The sequence below is a fragment of the Lepisosteus oculatus genome, chromosome 2, assembly GCF_040954835.1.
Source record: "Lepisosteus oculatus isolate fLepOcu1 chromosome 2, fLepOcu1.hap2, whole genome shotgun sequence".
NCBI classification, from domain to species: domain Eukaryota; kingdom Metazoa; phylum Chordata; class Actinopteri; order Semionotiformes; family Lepisosteidae; genus Lepisosteus; species Lepisosteus oculatus.
In genome coordinates, this window is record NC_090697.1 from 23,366,413 (window position 1) to 23,381,777 (window position 15,365).

General features: G+C 34.8%; 1 protein-coding gene across 1 annotated transcript in view; it reads right to left on the reverse strand.

The window, feature by feature from the left end:
• Positions 1-15,365, reverse strand: part of smyd3 (SET and MYND domain containing 3) — a 343,364-nt gene that overhangs the window by 65,439 nt on the left and 262,560 nt on the right. Inside the window, exon 6 of the mRNA XM_006626065.3 lies at positions 4,706-4,773. Coding sequence (XP_006626128.1) covers positions 4,706-4,773 — 68 coding nt within the window. The remainder of the gene's footprint in view (positions 1-4,705; positions 4,774-15,365) is intronic.

A 15,365-nucleotide genomic window follows, 5' to 3' on the forward strand; every position in this document is an offset into this window, starting at 1 on the left:
TTTTTTTTATAAACAACAAGATTCGGTTTTATCTTTTTTCATTCTTAAATCACTTATTTAGGTTGCCATGACAGGTTAAACAGGTTGCCATGTTTTCTGATTTTTCTTTATGGAAACTAAAGGGGTGAATACTGATACCATTTCAGGGGATCTCTCCTAATTTATTATATAATTGAACACAATGCACAAACACAGTGGTGACATTTTCTTAAGCTAATTAGAGCAAGAGTCTTAACATTTCAGAGGTTGAGTCATAATGTAAAAATCAGCAAGCCTGGACACAAGCCTGGCCAGGTACATTTTGAAAAATAAGTAAACTGAAAAATTAAAAACAGGGAAAATGCAAAGAATATAGCACAGACATGTTGAGAAAAATCCCCTTTTACTGAAACATCATTGGCACCTTTCGTTGCTAAGCGACTTGAAATGTCAATAGGAACACCAGACTTTAAGGAGACTGACAGGTACCTTCTATAAGTATTTCCAAATTACTATAGAAAACCAAGATTTTCAATATACAGTTCATACAACATTGCATCCTGCGACTGAAGGTGCCAGGACCACATGTGTACTGAACATCCATCATGATCTTGGTCTAGCTGACCTCACTACTTTTGTCCAATTTTGTTTCCAATCAGGTCACCACATTCCAGAAAAGATACTGGTGCTCTGGAATTATTTCAGAAACCCACTTCATAGGTTTATTTTTCAAAGCGAAAAAAAGCCAAGAGGATTACCATCAAGGGTCTAGTCATTTCTAGACAGTGGGATAGCATTAGTCTTAAAAGATTTCTTCATGAAAAAGCTTCTTGTTTTTAGAGGATGGTATGACAGGCAACATAGGTCTGTGAGTGGGCTTAATGGAGATCAGTAGAGCAACTGTTGGCAAGTTATTTCAAGAGAGATTATGGATTTCTGCGCTGCTTCACTCAGAACACCATATGGTCACACAAGATGTTGACATCCAAAATCTTTAGATTCACCTAAAGCCCTCAGGATAACTATAGAATGTACAGCAGGATGTTTCAGGAAAAAACAGCTGTTTTGAATTTAGAATTTCCAAGGAAATTGTTGCACTTCTGTTGCCATAGTGAAGAAATAAAATATGACATTACATGTAAAGGTACAGTATATCAGCAAACATCAGCAGACATAAAATACGTAAAATACAAAATTACATTACACTGAAAAAATCTAAAATCTAAAATTATATGTAATGTATAATGGTTTTTTATTGATACTTGATATTTCTAAATACTTAGACTCTTTACTTATATTTGTAATAATTAAGAAAGATCTTTAATAAAAATTAGGAAATTCAAAAGAAGTCGTTTACTATGGTTTGGAAATGCCATAGAGCAAAAGTAAAAAGCAATTCTTCTCAGTTAAAGATTAAATGCATCACTTTATTCACTTCAAACTGCATTTCACTCTCCTTTATTAAAAGAAAGAGATACTACAGTAATTTAGAAAGATACTGTACATTTAGAATTTTAGTCATTTATTTCACTTAGACTATACTAAATTGTTCAGACAACCAATAAATTATTAATAAATGAGCTTTGGATTTTCTTTATGTTACACTGTATGTTAAATGCCACAAAATGAAATACTTTGCACTTCTTCCTGAACCAAGCATACATTTTTAAGTTCAAAAGAAATCATTGTAAAGTAGGATACTTATTACAGATGGCAGTGTAATTATGCATAGTGAATTGTCACTACCAGGATATACAACTAAAAAATGTGTATATTGCTAGTGCTTCCCAACATCCCTTGCACAGCTAGCTGCTTTTTTTTCTATTGTACTGTTAGTTGTGTACCCAGAGCTTTAGCCATTTTTATGAGTCCTGTCTCAAAATATTTTGCTTTTTATCATGACTTCAAAGTGCCCATCAACCTGTTAGTGATACAAGTATGAGGGTATTATATACTGTATTTAACTATCTTTACTAACTTTACTGTATTCCTGTCTTTACTTATACTGTACATAAATGTATTATGGAAGGTCATGCATATTGCCTTAAATTAAAGGAAAATTAACTTAAATTTTCTCTTAACAAATGACTTTCAAGGAATTGGTGTAATATGTACTGTATGTACAGTGGTATTAATGAACTAGCCCATAATAAGAGTTGGATTTTTTTGTGTGAATTCTGAACATTGGAAAAAAATATAATGCTATATGTGTCTTGACTTATATAGGTGGAGAAATACTCCTATTTAATTTTTCTAGTTTTTTTTATGCAAAAGATCTAATACATTACTGAGATTCTCTGTGTGAGTCTAAGTGACTTCTTCAAGAATTTTTTTTAAACAAGAACTCTGGAGTAGCCAAAAGCCATGAAAAGTTTTTAATTTAGCATCAATATATTAACTGAAAAAGACACACAGAAATGATACTAATCAGCCCATGCAAACTTTTTACACAAAGATGAGAAGAATGAAGAGAGCAAAGATAATTGTTACCCAAAGTAGGAATACAAATTTCAGAAGGTCTACCAGAACAAGACAGATGCTCTTTTAAAACTCCAAATCTCCTGAAAATTATTTTCATTTGGGATGAATGAAGATGAAAGATTAAAAAGCACTGAAGCTTGTAGCCACTGTTGTAAAAAAAAAAATACATATGTTCCTTTGTTATTAGAAAGCAGCCTATTTCTGATAAGGGTCATGGCAACATGAAGCCCATCTCAGATGCACAGGGTACTTGCCAGTACTGGATCACATACATTAACACAGACAATAGAAAAACCAATCAACTCAGCAAGTTGGGTTTACATTAACACAGAAGGTGCCTCAATCTGCAATCAAATCCAGGCCCCAGGAACTGTGAGACAGCAGCACTAACCGCTATGTCACTGAGCACAGTCGAACAATAGAAGAAAAAATAATAAAACAATCAAGGAACTTCAGATATCATTAGATGACTTTTACACATTATCCACTACTGTCTGCACTGTTATGAGTTATTTGGCAATTTTATGCTCTCAAGAATCTGGAGGCAGGTTGCAGAAAGAACAAGCTAGACGTCTACTTTAGCACAGCTAGTAGAAGAGGGCTTTACGATCTGCAAAACAATTTTTCTTTTTGTCTCTGACGAACTTCCAGACAGGAGAGATATCACAGAGACATCCAAAATTAATGCAAGACAAACTTTTGCTTGGTTTCCCACAAGTGAATTAAGCATGTTACAGAGATATTAATTCTACAACAATTACATAGGAAATCCCCCTCATTTGGAAAGAGCAGGTTTAAGCATGTAGTAATTAGATGGAAATAAACCTTAAATGCATTATTTTGTCTAATTACTAGCATCCATTCTATTGTGTGAAGAACTTGGTACGTTCTCCTGATTAATTACATAAACAAAGTAATTCAAGTACAACTTGAAATCACAGTACAAAAATAAATCGTCATGTGTATTGCATAGATTAGAAACAAACTGAGAAACCTCAAAATGGCCTACACAACGAGACCTCTAAGGAATTTTGGTTAAATGAATGAGAAATGTTATAGTATGAACAATCAAGTAAATGTCTTCAGGATCATTGTCGTTTGTTAAATTAGTTAAATTTCAGAAAGGCTAAAACTGACTTTCAAGTGGGTAGATAATAGGTAAAGAGACCATGTACAGATATTATAAATTCATAAGAAAGAGTCCAGACTAGAATAAAAGGTGGTGTGATCAACTGTTTCCAAATAGCTGTGATGCAGATAGGCATTATAAATACCTCAATGGCTCAATGTCAATTTCTCCTTTCTTTTTTTATTAGAGTCAGGAATGAATTCAACACATTATATACTGTACAGTATGTGAGTAAGAGCAAAAGGGATTGAGTGAAAGAGAAAAATACCACAAAGTATTCAGTTCAGTAGGTTTTCACTACCATGGTGCTCTGATCGATAACATAAATGCATAAAGAGATACAGTACTGTAAGATAAGGTGCAGAGTTTGTACCTCGCTCATATGTTCATGCAACTGTCATACAGTAGGTGGGATGTTCATACAATTGTCACGGTTTGAGAGGAAAGTACTGTATAGTGATTGTGGTGTTTTATCTCTGGTATGGTAATGGTTGACTGGCACAAACAATTGCAGATCTTATTTGTTGTCACTCTACATCTCTGGCAGATATGGAGAGCATTTGGCTATCTAAATATAATGGCATTTTATTTCTTTTTTCTTACATCCACTGCTTCCATCAACTACTTGTGCCTTCATCTTCCTATTCACGTCTTTTGAATACGTTTGTATTTATTAAGCCCAATTCAGTTTGGCTTACACCCTATATGAACCCCTAATGTTTCAAAGTAAGTTATTTTAAAAAATAAACACTGATTACATAGTATATGCACAGCTCACAAAACTCTTCAAATCGCTTCAATTTTATTTCTTTTATTCAATTGTAGCCATATCATAAAAAGATGTCTAGTAATGTCTAGTAATGTACATTATATCAGACACAAGACAGAAGGGAGACAAATTGTGGTATCTGGATGTTCAGCACATTATGTAAAGGCTACAGCAGATGTTCATGAGACAAAAGGTTGTCATCTACTGTATAACAGACATGGAAATGATATAGAAAACTAAATGATTCTAATATGCTGGTGAGATGCTCTAGGCAGGCAAGTCTATTCTCTTTGAATAAATTATTTTTGCTCATTGTGTGTAGGTTCATTTATTTTAACAAAACCTACCTGGGATACAGACCAACTCCAATTTCCTGCAGTTCTCCGTCACTGATTGTAAAACAATTGCAAGTCATCTGTGAAAAGTAAAAAAAATAAGATCTTTGTTTTATTTAGCCATTAAAGAACTGGTAGGAAAGCACTGTCAAATTCACCACAACACAGAGGAAAAACTGGATAACAAAGCATTTTGAGTTTTGGACTGAAGACTGAAGTCTAACCACATAAACTAGTAAAATCACAATTAAAGAACAAAAGAAAAGTAAAAAAACAAGAGCTTATTAATCCAAGTGTTTTATACAGTCATTTCTTGAAAGAAGCCAGGATATCTACTTCAACAACATGGCTGGGTAGGTTGTTCCATACTGTACTCCCACAAGCCTTTGAGTCCTGTTTTGTGTTCACTGATCATTCAGAAATATACTAAAGCTACATATAGTTAACAGCCATATCACCCTGAAACTCACAACCGGTAACCCACTAAAGCTAAGCAGGTTTTGAGGCTGGTCAGTAGCAGGATGGAGACCTCCTGGGAAAGCTAAGGTTGCTGCTGGAAGAGGTATTAGGGCCGGAAGGGGGTGCTCACCCTGTGGTCTATGTGGGTCTTAATGCCCCATGATAGTGATGGGGACACTACACTGTAAAAAGGTGCTGTCCTTGGAATGAGACATAATACAAAGGGCCTGACTGTCTGTGGTTATTAAAAATCCCAGGGTGTTTCTCGAAAAGAGTAGGGGTATAACCCCGGCATTCTGGCCAAATTTTCCATTGGCCTTTACCAATCATGGCCCCTTAATAATCCCCCTCCCCGAACTGTCTTTATCACTCTGTTCTCCCCACTGATAGCTGATGTGCGGTGAGCGTACTGGCACACTAAAATCACTTGAATTAAATTCTAAGCTGAATTTAAACTAATGTAGAGAAAGTCACTGCATTTCTTTCTGAGAAGTCCAAACTGCACAGCATTATTTAAAAAGACAAAAAAATGCTTCACCAGTGACAGTAAATCCATTGTTATACTTAGCATAAATGCATTTAAAGAAACATTATTTATATGCATTTAAAGAAACATGAATTTGTCCAAACAAACACAAAATATGCATAAAAGGGGGGACATGAAACCTAGCCAAACTATGAATGAAATTAATCTCTTGATGCAGCTACAAACGTGTAAGCAATGTTTAGCAATTTTTTAAGGAATTTATTTTTCAAGATCCAGTGTTTAATAAAGCATTATGTTGCACATATCAGAACATATCTTACAGCAGATTGTATAATATACAGTAAAAATATACTATTTGTATATAACAAGTGGCATTGTTCTGTCACTTGGTAAGCACATTTTGAACCCTGTCAAAATGCAATGAATTTCTGTTACTTTCTACTTTTTGCTGGTAAAATATTTAATTAAATTTTACTGTGTCTTACATTAAAAGCTGTAAGGTAAACATGCATTTCATTGTTGTTTTGTAATTTGAAAGAAGCACGTTTCTGCTAAATGGTGTTTTTATATTCTTTATTCTTAAAATATCAGGTTAATGAATGAAACTCTAGCATTATCATTTTTATATTTGCTTATTTCACTACTTTAGCACATAATCAATGAACATGCATATAAAGTACCAACAAATTGCATGTGCCCAGATGCGCCTACACTGTTATGACCTCAATAAAGGCTTTTACACAATTAACTCTTACAGTACATGAAGCACACAGAAAATAGTCTACAGTACATCTTTTAAATAATCTGGCACGATGTCACAAAACAGACAATTTTAATTTTAAGGAAAATGTTTGGTGGACTTTTGATGATTAATCCCTGAAGACAATAAAAAAAACTGTAATCTCTCGCTTCTTTTCACAAACTTTAAGCAGGAAAAAACTGCCAGTGAAGACACGAGTGAATTTATTTCCCCAAAACACACGGATGCACACAATTTAATATACTGTACAATATATTGAGATACCTATCCCCAAAAACACAAGCTTTGAGGACTTTCGGTCAGCACACAAAATGCTTCTGACCATTTGTTCCTTGTTGGCCAAATATATTTAATTTGAACACAGAAGCTCAGATCAAAGCTTCATGAAAACACTTTCTCTGGCAATGCAATCTTGCTTCAGCACTCTCCCCCACGTCTTATTAAAAGCCTCAGCCTGCATGCACCAATAAATATGAATATTACCTACAAAGATGAAGGTTTCTGCATCTCAAAAGGAGACTTTATACTCGTGGGGACTCCCCTCCAGACATCATTAATAATAATTCTGTGTCAAAGTGGCTTATACTGGGTCTACATTTCTTTTTTTTTCATTACCCTTCACATAACCCAGCACCAATTCAGGTGAATACCACAGAGTTCATCTTTAACTTGAAAATAAAGTTGCTTGGTTCCGTGTGAGAATACACCAAAGGCATAATCAGTCTTCCTAATCACATATAAAAAGGGCAAGGCGAAACATCTAAATTGGCTCAATGCTACAGTATATAGTATACAATTCCCAGAGTCCGTCAGCAGAATTCTGACAGGTGAAGTCCTTTTTTAAGTAATTATATTTTTTTTCAATTGAGCCCTGCACGTATTTCTGAAAAAATATGATATGAATAAAAATTCAAACAAATCACCCTGCTCTGGGTGCGCAGTGGTTTTCATGCATAAACCACCTATAATTTCAGGCCATTTTCTCTAAGAAGCATTTCACAGATTGAATATTTGTAGCACACCACATCCCATACCAACTCTCATTTAATAACATTTCCCACAGACACAAGACAGAGTATAGAGATCTGGGACTTGTAAAGGTGATCACACAAACTACATCATATATTGTCCTAATAATGGGAAGAATAATGAGACTTTTCCTATGACTTCCAAACCTTCTTTAAAGTTAAGATTAATTGGCTATTTGAGGCCAATCACTTTTGTTAAAACAATTAACACAATTAAGTTGGATTCCTTAGTGCAATGTTCATTTTTTTAAATGAAGGTAAAGTAACAACTTTGCAGACCTGGAATGGCTTAAAAACATGTGGATGGCCAATATAAAAACCTTCTATATTTTGCAGTATTTTTTCAATGGATCATCCTTGGGTAGAGGTAGAGATTCGTGACAACTGATCTTGAGTTTGGTGAAAACTGAGTTCTGAAATTTTTTTTTTCTGCTGATTAATTGCCATCTTCAGTTGCCAATTTACAGGGAAAGGATAAAGATCCTGCCTGTGCCACAGACACGTTTGAGCGCCTTTCACCACTGATCACTGTGAAAAGACCCATCAGCTCCCTCAGCGCTATTAGCTGCTCTCTCTGACAGCTGTGACAGCTCACAGGTGTCTGCTGAGCCACAGAGACACCCCGGCCAAATTGAATCTGCCCGACACTAGTAGTAGTCAAGCCACTGTACACCATCACTGGGGGGAATCCCAGCTACAATTAACTGATTCATAATGCTGAGAGCTGGACTGTAAGGCTCCATTCCTCCTACCAAATCCGAGACGTTCAGGAGACCTGCCATACAGGTCTTAATGGGGTTATTCTTTATTTCTTGTCTGGTGCATGCAGCCAACAGAAATAATTGGAATTGCAAAAAAATAATATTTAAAAATAACTAACTCTGCTTGTATAGGAAGAAAAACTCCCCAAGTCAGCAACAACACACAAATTAATACATAACCTAATACAGTATACTATATTATTATTTCATTTTACTGGAAAACAATCTATTCATTCAATTAGTGTATTGTATAATATGTACAATAAGATCACATTTCTTATGGCTTTTATTTTTATTTTCTTAATCCGTGCAGTACATTGCGACAGAAAAAAGTCAGGATACCATTGTGCTTACCACTTATCACATTTTAAATCCAGCCCAAGGTAAATTTAGTGCTTTCCAGGGATAGAAAATGTATATAATTAAAATAGACTGGATTTTCAACAAAAAAATATTTTCTGACAATATAATTTGCCCAATACGACATAGAAATTCCAATAATTCCAAGAAAGCCCCCAAAAAGAAAACAACTCAGTTGAAACATTGTCAGATAAGAAGCTTGATGGTAGGACAAATATTTTAGATATTGTAACCTGGAAAAATATCCATGCTGTTTTCACTGCTTTTTAATTATTTCCAAATATACCATTGTACAATGGATATATAATGGATGGCATCACAAACAAAGCAAATAGGAACCATTTGACATCTACCCTACATTATAAATACAGGTCTTAATTCTAGTGATTTTAAGACTTTAAATAGGAGGTATTCTAATGTATTCCATTACATGAAGTGTAAAACAGTATGCATCTTGATGAAGCTTCCCTGACATTTTAAGCAAATGCACTTGTTTCCTGCCAGCAATGGCTGGATGAGATCCTATGATCCACTCAAGCTACCAGAATTTAATTTAACCGTTCTTGTGTTCTTTTATCTATGAGAATCTAGTAGTTTTTGTTGGGATAAACAAAAAACAAAGATTTAAAAAAAATAGTTAAATTAATCTTTTTAAGATTTTGAAAAAAGTTAAATGTACAGTATCTTCTATAAATGCAAATACAGCTGAAGCAACTGATTTCAGCAGGCCATAAAGCAGTGTATAAATATGTGTTACTGTCTTATCCAGTACACTGTATCGAGTTTTGAAATTCTGTCTTTTTTACTGATATATTTAATTTCATATCTCAGCACATATAATTTTTAATCTATTCAACTTGTAATGATTTCATGCAGTTCAATGATGAAAGGGTTCAGAGATTTAACATCTTCCATGGATTGCACACTTACAGTACAATCGATGAAGCCGTCTTAAGAAATTTATTGAAAAATAACATTCACATTATTCTGTTCATTTCCCAAGACTGAAATAATAAAATACAGAAGCAGTTAGTTGTAATATACCAACTGTAAACCTCTGTAATTTGTAGATTGTAGCAACGGCAACTAAATTGGTCTAATTGTGAAAAGGCATTTAGAAAGTGATTTTACTGAGTCTGAATGCATAACAGAGAATGCTAAGGAACCAATATCATGTATGTCAGGACTGAAAGCTTCAGAACTTTCACAGTAGCAATAAAAGGTATAACATCATCTAGAAAATAAATAGAAATACTAAAATATGAATAACAAAAGCCTTTTCCTTACTGAATAACCCCTCTCTGTAGTTTTAACTGGTGCTACAGTAGAAACCTCATTATTATGATTCCCAAAAAAATGTAATGTCCTCTCACGAGCAGTGTTGTTAATGGCAGTGATGACTTTTTCAAAATTAGCAACTTAAAGTCAGGGGCACATCAAAACAGATTATGGGATCCACAGCTTTGTCTGAGACAGGCCCGGCTTTCACCTTCATTCTTAACGTGGCTGTACCTGACTGTGATACAGTATGCGTCATGCCACTCATATCAGGCTGCCCAGTAGAGCACCAGAGTGAATAAAAGTGAAACACAGTACTGTTTAAACATTTAACTCTTTAAACACTCACGAGGAAAAGCAGAAATTGAAATTGAGCAGCAGAGAAAAATAATACTCTGCTCAAACTCTGCTCAGGTGATAAGAAATTATTGCTTATCACTATGTTCTTCAATTTTATAGGACAGTAACAACCTAATCTTAAAAAAAAATGGTTTAGTCAAAGGTTTCAGGCAATAATTCATGACATTTGACAACATTTTTAAACCTGAGAATTTTATTTTTTTAAATAGAATTTTAGTTTTTAAATTCAAATCTTAGAATTTTACTCTACATGCCCAGTCCTTGACAGAGGTCACCCATATGCAGAACAAGAAAAAAGGAGATGGAAACACAAATGTGTCTGGTGCAGTAGCTTGGCTTGTGCGAGATGTTAGACCTGACACAGGCATTTATGTGGAATTCAAATACAGTATTTAGACCATGAGTGTGAAAACATAATGGGAAAAATCTAAAATCCCATTATGCTGGGGAAGCTTATTTTAAACAAGTCTTGGCTCTTCACCTTCACAGAAAGTACACATCCAAAGTGTGAATTACTGTATTATTTGTCTCTATTAAGTAAGTTTTTTCCAGACAGCTTGTCACACCAGAAGGGGGGCTTTTGAAAAAAGCATGTAGACCTTTTTTTCTCTAGTTCATGGTAATTAATGGCTAGACAAACAGCACAAACACGTTAAACAGATGTGCAATGCTATTAAAAAGATGTTCACTGTGGAGGCTGAAAATTTATGTGCATGTGCTGTGCATAGCTTATTTAAAGCTTGGATATGCTTCCTAGGAATTGTTCATCCTATATTATCTAGCCAGGCTGTAGTTGGCTTCTTTTGCAACATCTGTGGCTTCCTACAGTAGGTGCCACTTTAACCTTCAAAAGAGTTGGTAGAGTTATTAGCAAGGGTGAGTTCTGTCTTCCTTCCCATATCTTAGTTTTTCTATTGGTTGTTTTTGCCAGCAGCATTACAAAGAAAAAGACCATGATGGAGCAGCAATGATAAACAAGCATGTTTTCAGCTCTCCTGTTCCAGTATGAGAATTATTAATTTTAACCATGAGCTGAGTTGATTAAAATCTTTTATTCTAAATTGGAGCATTGGAGATAAAACAAACCATTTGATATAAAATTCAAAACAAAATAAAGTGTACTCCAGCATGATGCAAACAAAAACCAAGCCTTTTTTTCAGTTCACATTTAATACATAAATATAACATCCCTATAAGTCTTGTTTAGTGCTAAATGCACCCCCCCCCCCAATCAAAACTACTATGATTAACTGGGGCAAAAAAGTTTAACATGAAAGACTACCGTATGAAGGTACACATAAAATAGGAGATTATACCAAACAAGACATGTGAGCAGAAGATTAATGCGTGCTCTGTGTTTAAAGACACACAACAAGAATGTTCCCTGTGCTGTTCTCAAATAATAATAGAGTCTACTAATACTTAAAAAGGTAATTTTGGAACCTTACCATGAAATTAAAAGCTGATATCCATTTAGCTCTTGTCTGCTATTGATCTAGATCCAGTATTTATTTTGTTTAATGTCTGTTGTGTGAATCTTTTAAACACTTCAGTGCTGTCGGTTTACTAGAGGAACCACTGGCGACAGCAGCAATAACACTGGCTGCTGTATTATGATCAGGTTTACACTACACCTGAGGGTGTACAATTATGCATGTGTTTCACTCAGCTACTAGTCTGAGTTCCCCATTTAAAATGACCTTTTGGATTTCCCAAAAGGTAGTGAGATCTAAAAAAGACACTTCACATTGCAAATTCAGACCATGTTGACAGCTTTTAGAGATAGTACCATGTAATCAAGGTTCTGTTAAAATATCTGTAATATTTCTATAATGTTTATTGCACTGTTTAATATCTTCATCATCTTTTCTATTAACTAGCTGCTTTTTATTAGCTGCCATAAATTTATCTTAATTCATTTCAAACCTTCATTTGCCAAGCTTCTTATTTCAATAACGCTTGAAAATGAGTTACGTGAGATCTAGACATATGCAACAGATACATCCAAATCATTGCAATCTGCATAATAATTCAAAATGTCCTCTAAAGAGTTTTGAGGGGAAAATATTCACTTTAAAATATTTACTTTCTCTTCCCCTTAAAATTAACATTTAGAATTTCACACACAGCCCCAACCGTTCCTCACAAGCCTTTTCATTAAACTGCAGCTCTTTTGAACATCTGGACCGTGGTTCTTTAATATATTTTCTATAATCCAGCAAATCAGCCTGAATAACTGCATGAATGCCTGGTGTAGGTCAACCCGCCTTTCTGAATTATAACTGCAAAAGCTTGTTCCCAGATAGAAAAATGTACAACTGCCTCCAAAGAAGAAGAAACCCGCCTGTTACCAAAAGCACAGGGAGAGATTGAAAATTAACACAAAGATAGATAAAACGTGAGAGTACTTTTAAATGTAACCTGTAATACGACAGCTACAATGCTATTGGATTCGACTCTGAAAGGCCAGTTGAATGGACTTATGTAACAAAAAAACCACCTAGCATCAAAAATCAGTTTTATCTATCTGTTGAATGAATTAATTTAAAACCCATTTGAAAAATACAATTCTTCCAACACAAAATTGAACAAGGAAAGCCAGAATTACACACCAGAGGAAACTCCAATAACCACAACAGGCCTAGGGAACCTGCATCACAACGGACTTAGAAAATAACCTAAAAGATTGCTTGGTCAGGGGGTTTGTCTTCGTTACAGTTTTGTTTTTTACAGAGGCAGTCAACCTTGACTCAAACTCCTCAGTGCTGGAGCTGCAGGTCACATCAGCTGAGGCGGAGCATAGTGGCACTCCTAGGAAACTTTCATGGATTGGAAATACTGTACAGTACAGTAGGTACAGTACTTTCCACAATTTAGCACCACAGGAAAAAAGGATTTCTCTGGACATTGCATAAAGACAAAATATTATGATAGTCTTAAGGATTCACCTGACATACACTGCCAAGAACATTTAGGTGCTGAACTCTCTGTAACTCCTCTATGAAGAAATCTGTATACTGTAAATCACCACTACAGAAGAGAGTGCTGCATACCATTCTAGCAACAAACTCCTTACTGTGCATCATTCAGCCTTGTCTGACAGATGCATGTGTGTTCTAGGAAGACTGACTTTCAATGTTGCCCAACATCGCAGCCTCTCTTCTCTCTTCTAAAAGACCTTTTCTCTCAGTTGGGAATTTTGTTCAATTATTTTGTGTTTCACTTTGGAGAAAAAGTACTAGAAGAACAAAAATGACAGACTGCGCATTGCAAATGCCCTCTCCGTTCAAGCCAAGTTGGCCATTTTAAAGAGACTTTAAACGCAATGTAATTCTTCTTCAAGAGGCCTTATTTAGATTACTTTTTACAATTTGATTCCCAATCCGCACAGTTCGCAAAGTCTTTGGGGGTAAGTAACTTTGGGAGTGCGTTTAATAAAGGATAGGGCTTTCAAAATGAATCTGTGGCAGACACGCTCGGAATAGGATGCAAGCGTATCTTGCTACCACAGATTATTAACTGAGGGAGTTCAAGTAGGTAGCTGCATCCGCATGTATAGGCTGCAAAGGAACAAGTAAAGGTTTATTCCATGCTGAAAAGAGAAGAAAAGAAACACAAAGGCTGTGGAGCCTTCTTCAGGTGTATTTCTTCTTCTTCACACCTGAAGAAAGCTCCACAGCCAAAACGTTGGGTTTCTTTTCTTCTCTTATAAACTAAGGGGTTTGGGAGGCAAACCTAAATTCAAAGGCAACACTTCAACATACAGTATCTAGTATCATCTAGTATCTAAAACACACCCATATCTCCAGAGCACAAAGTGCCAAAACCTACAGTACCATTCAAAGTTGTCCACATGAATTTGGCCTTGAAAGCTGGATTGCAAGGAAGAAGCCTCTTCTGAGGGCAAGCCACAAAAAATAGGCAACCCTGCTAAACATAAGTTGAATGACACTTGAAACAATAGCTAAATGGTCAGATGAAATGAAAACTGATCTTTTTGGACATATTCATTTACAGTTCATTGTTTAGCAAAAAAAAGATGAAGCTGATGTTCAGAAAACACAAATACCACCTGTGAAATATCATGGTGGACTTTTATGTTTTGGGATTGTTTAACATCTACAGTATGAGTCCTGGAGCCTTTGTTAAAATAGAGGAAATTATTAACTCCAAAACATAGGAGGACATTTTGGCCAGACACATGGTTATTTCTGATAACAAACACAAGTCGTACTGAAAATGGAAATTTCAGTTTAATAATGATCCAAAGCATACTGTACATCCAAATAAACAGAGAAATTATGGCATACCAAATAAAAATTCTTAATAGGTCAAACTTATAGCACACTACAGGAGGCCTCTAGTCTGGTCAGTGTAATTCCTCACAGAGATTTATTTACAGGGCAAAATACTAACTACAGGGGTGTGAACATACAGTATGTGACCCTCATGTTTTCTGCACTCAAAAATTATTTATGACAAATACTGTATGACTTTGCTGTGTATGCTTTGCTTATGCTGTGCATAAGATTACTGTATACATATTTTAGAATTTTTTAAGCAAGAAACATCCACTTTCTAAATCTTTCTCTTATTTGATGTATAATACTCCTGTTTTATCAGAGGTGTGAATACATTTGAAGGACCTTTCTAGTACTGGTCTTACGAGACCACATGATACTGTAATTTACGTATTTACTGAATGACATTTGTGTCTTTTTTATGTTTAAAAAAAACGTTCTGAAATAAGTAAGTACTGTAGTTTGAGAAATTCAATGTATAACATCATTATTAAACAGAAATTATTGTCTGAGTTTATTTAAAACACAAGATTACAGCACATGTTGGGCTTTTGTGGGTACATACAGTATGAATGGGTCACTTCTCTTCTTCCACTTTTCTGATTTTTCAATGGTAATTATTACTAAACATTGGTAGTAATTTAGGCTGATGTTGTTAACAGACTGGGCTACATGGTTGTTATGTAGTGGATTGTTTGCTTAAAAAATGTAATATAATGTTCTTTTGTCTATAGCAATAACAAAATGAAGAAGTACAAATATGAAATGTAATTTTTATAACATATTAAACAGAATACACTGTTAAAAGAATAATCAAATAATGTAAGGATAACATAACCTTAACTAAGAAACTGTTGCCTTTATGAGCCAATATAAAT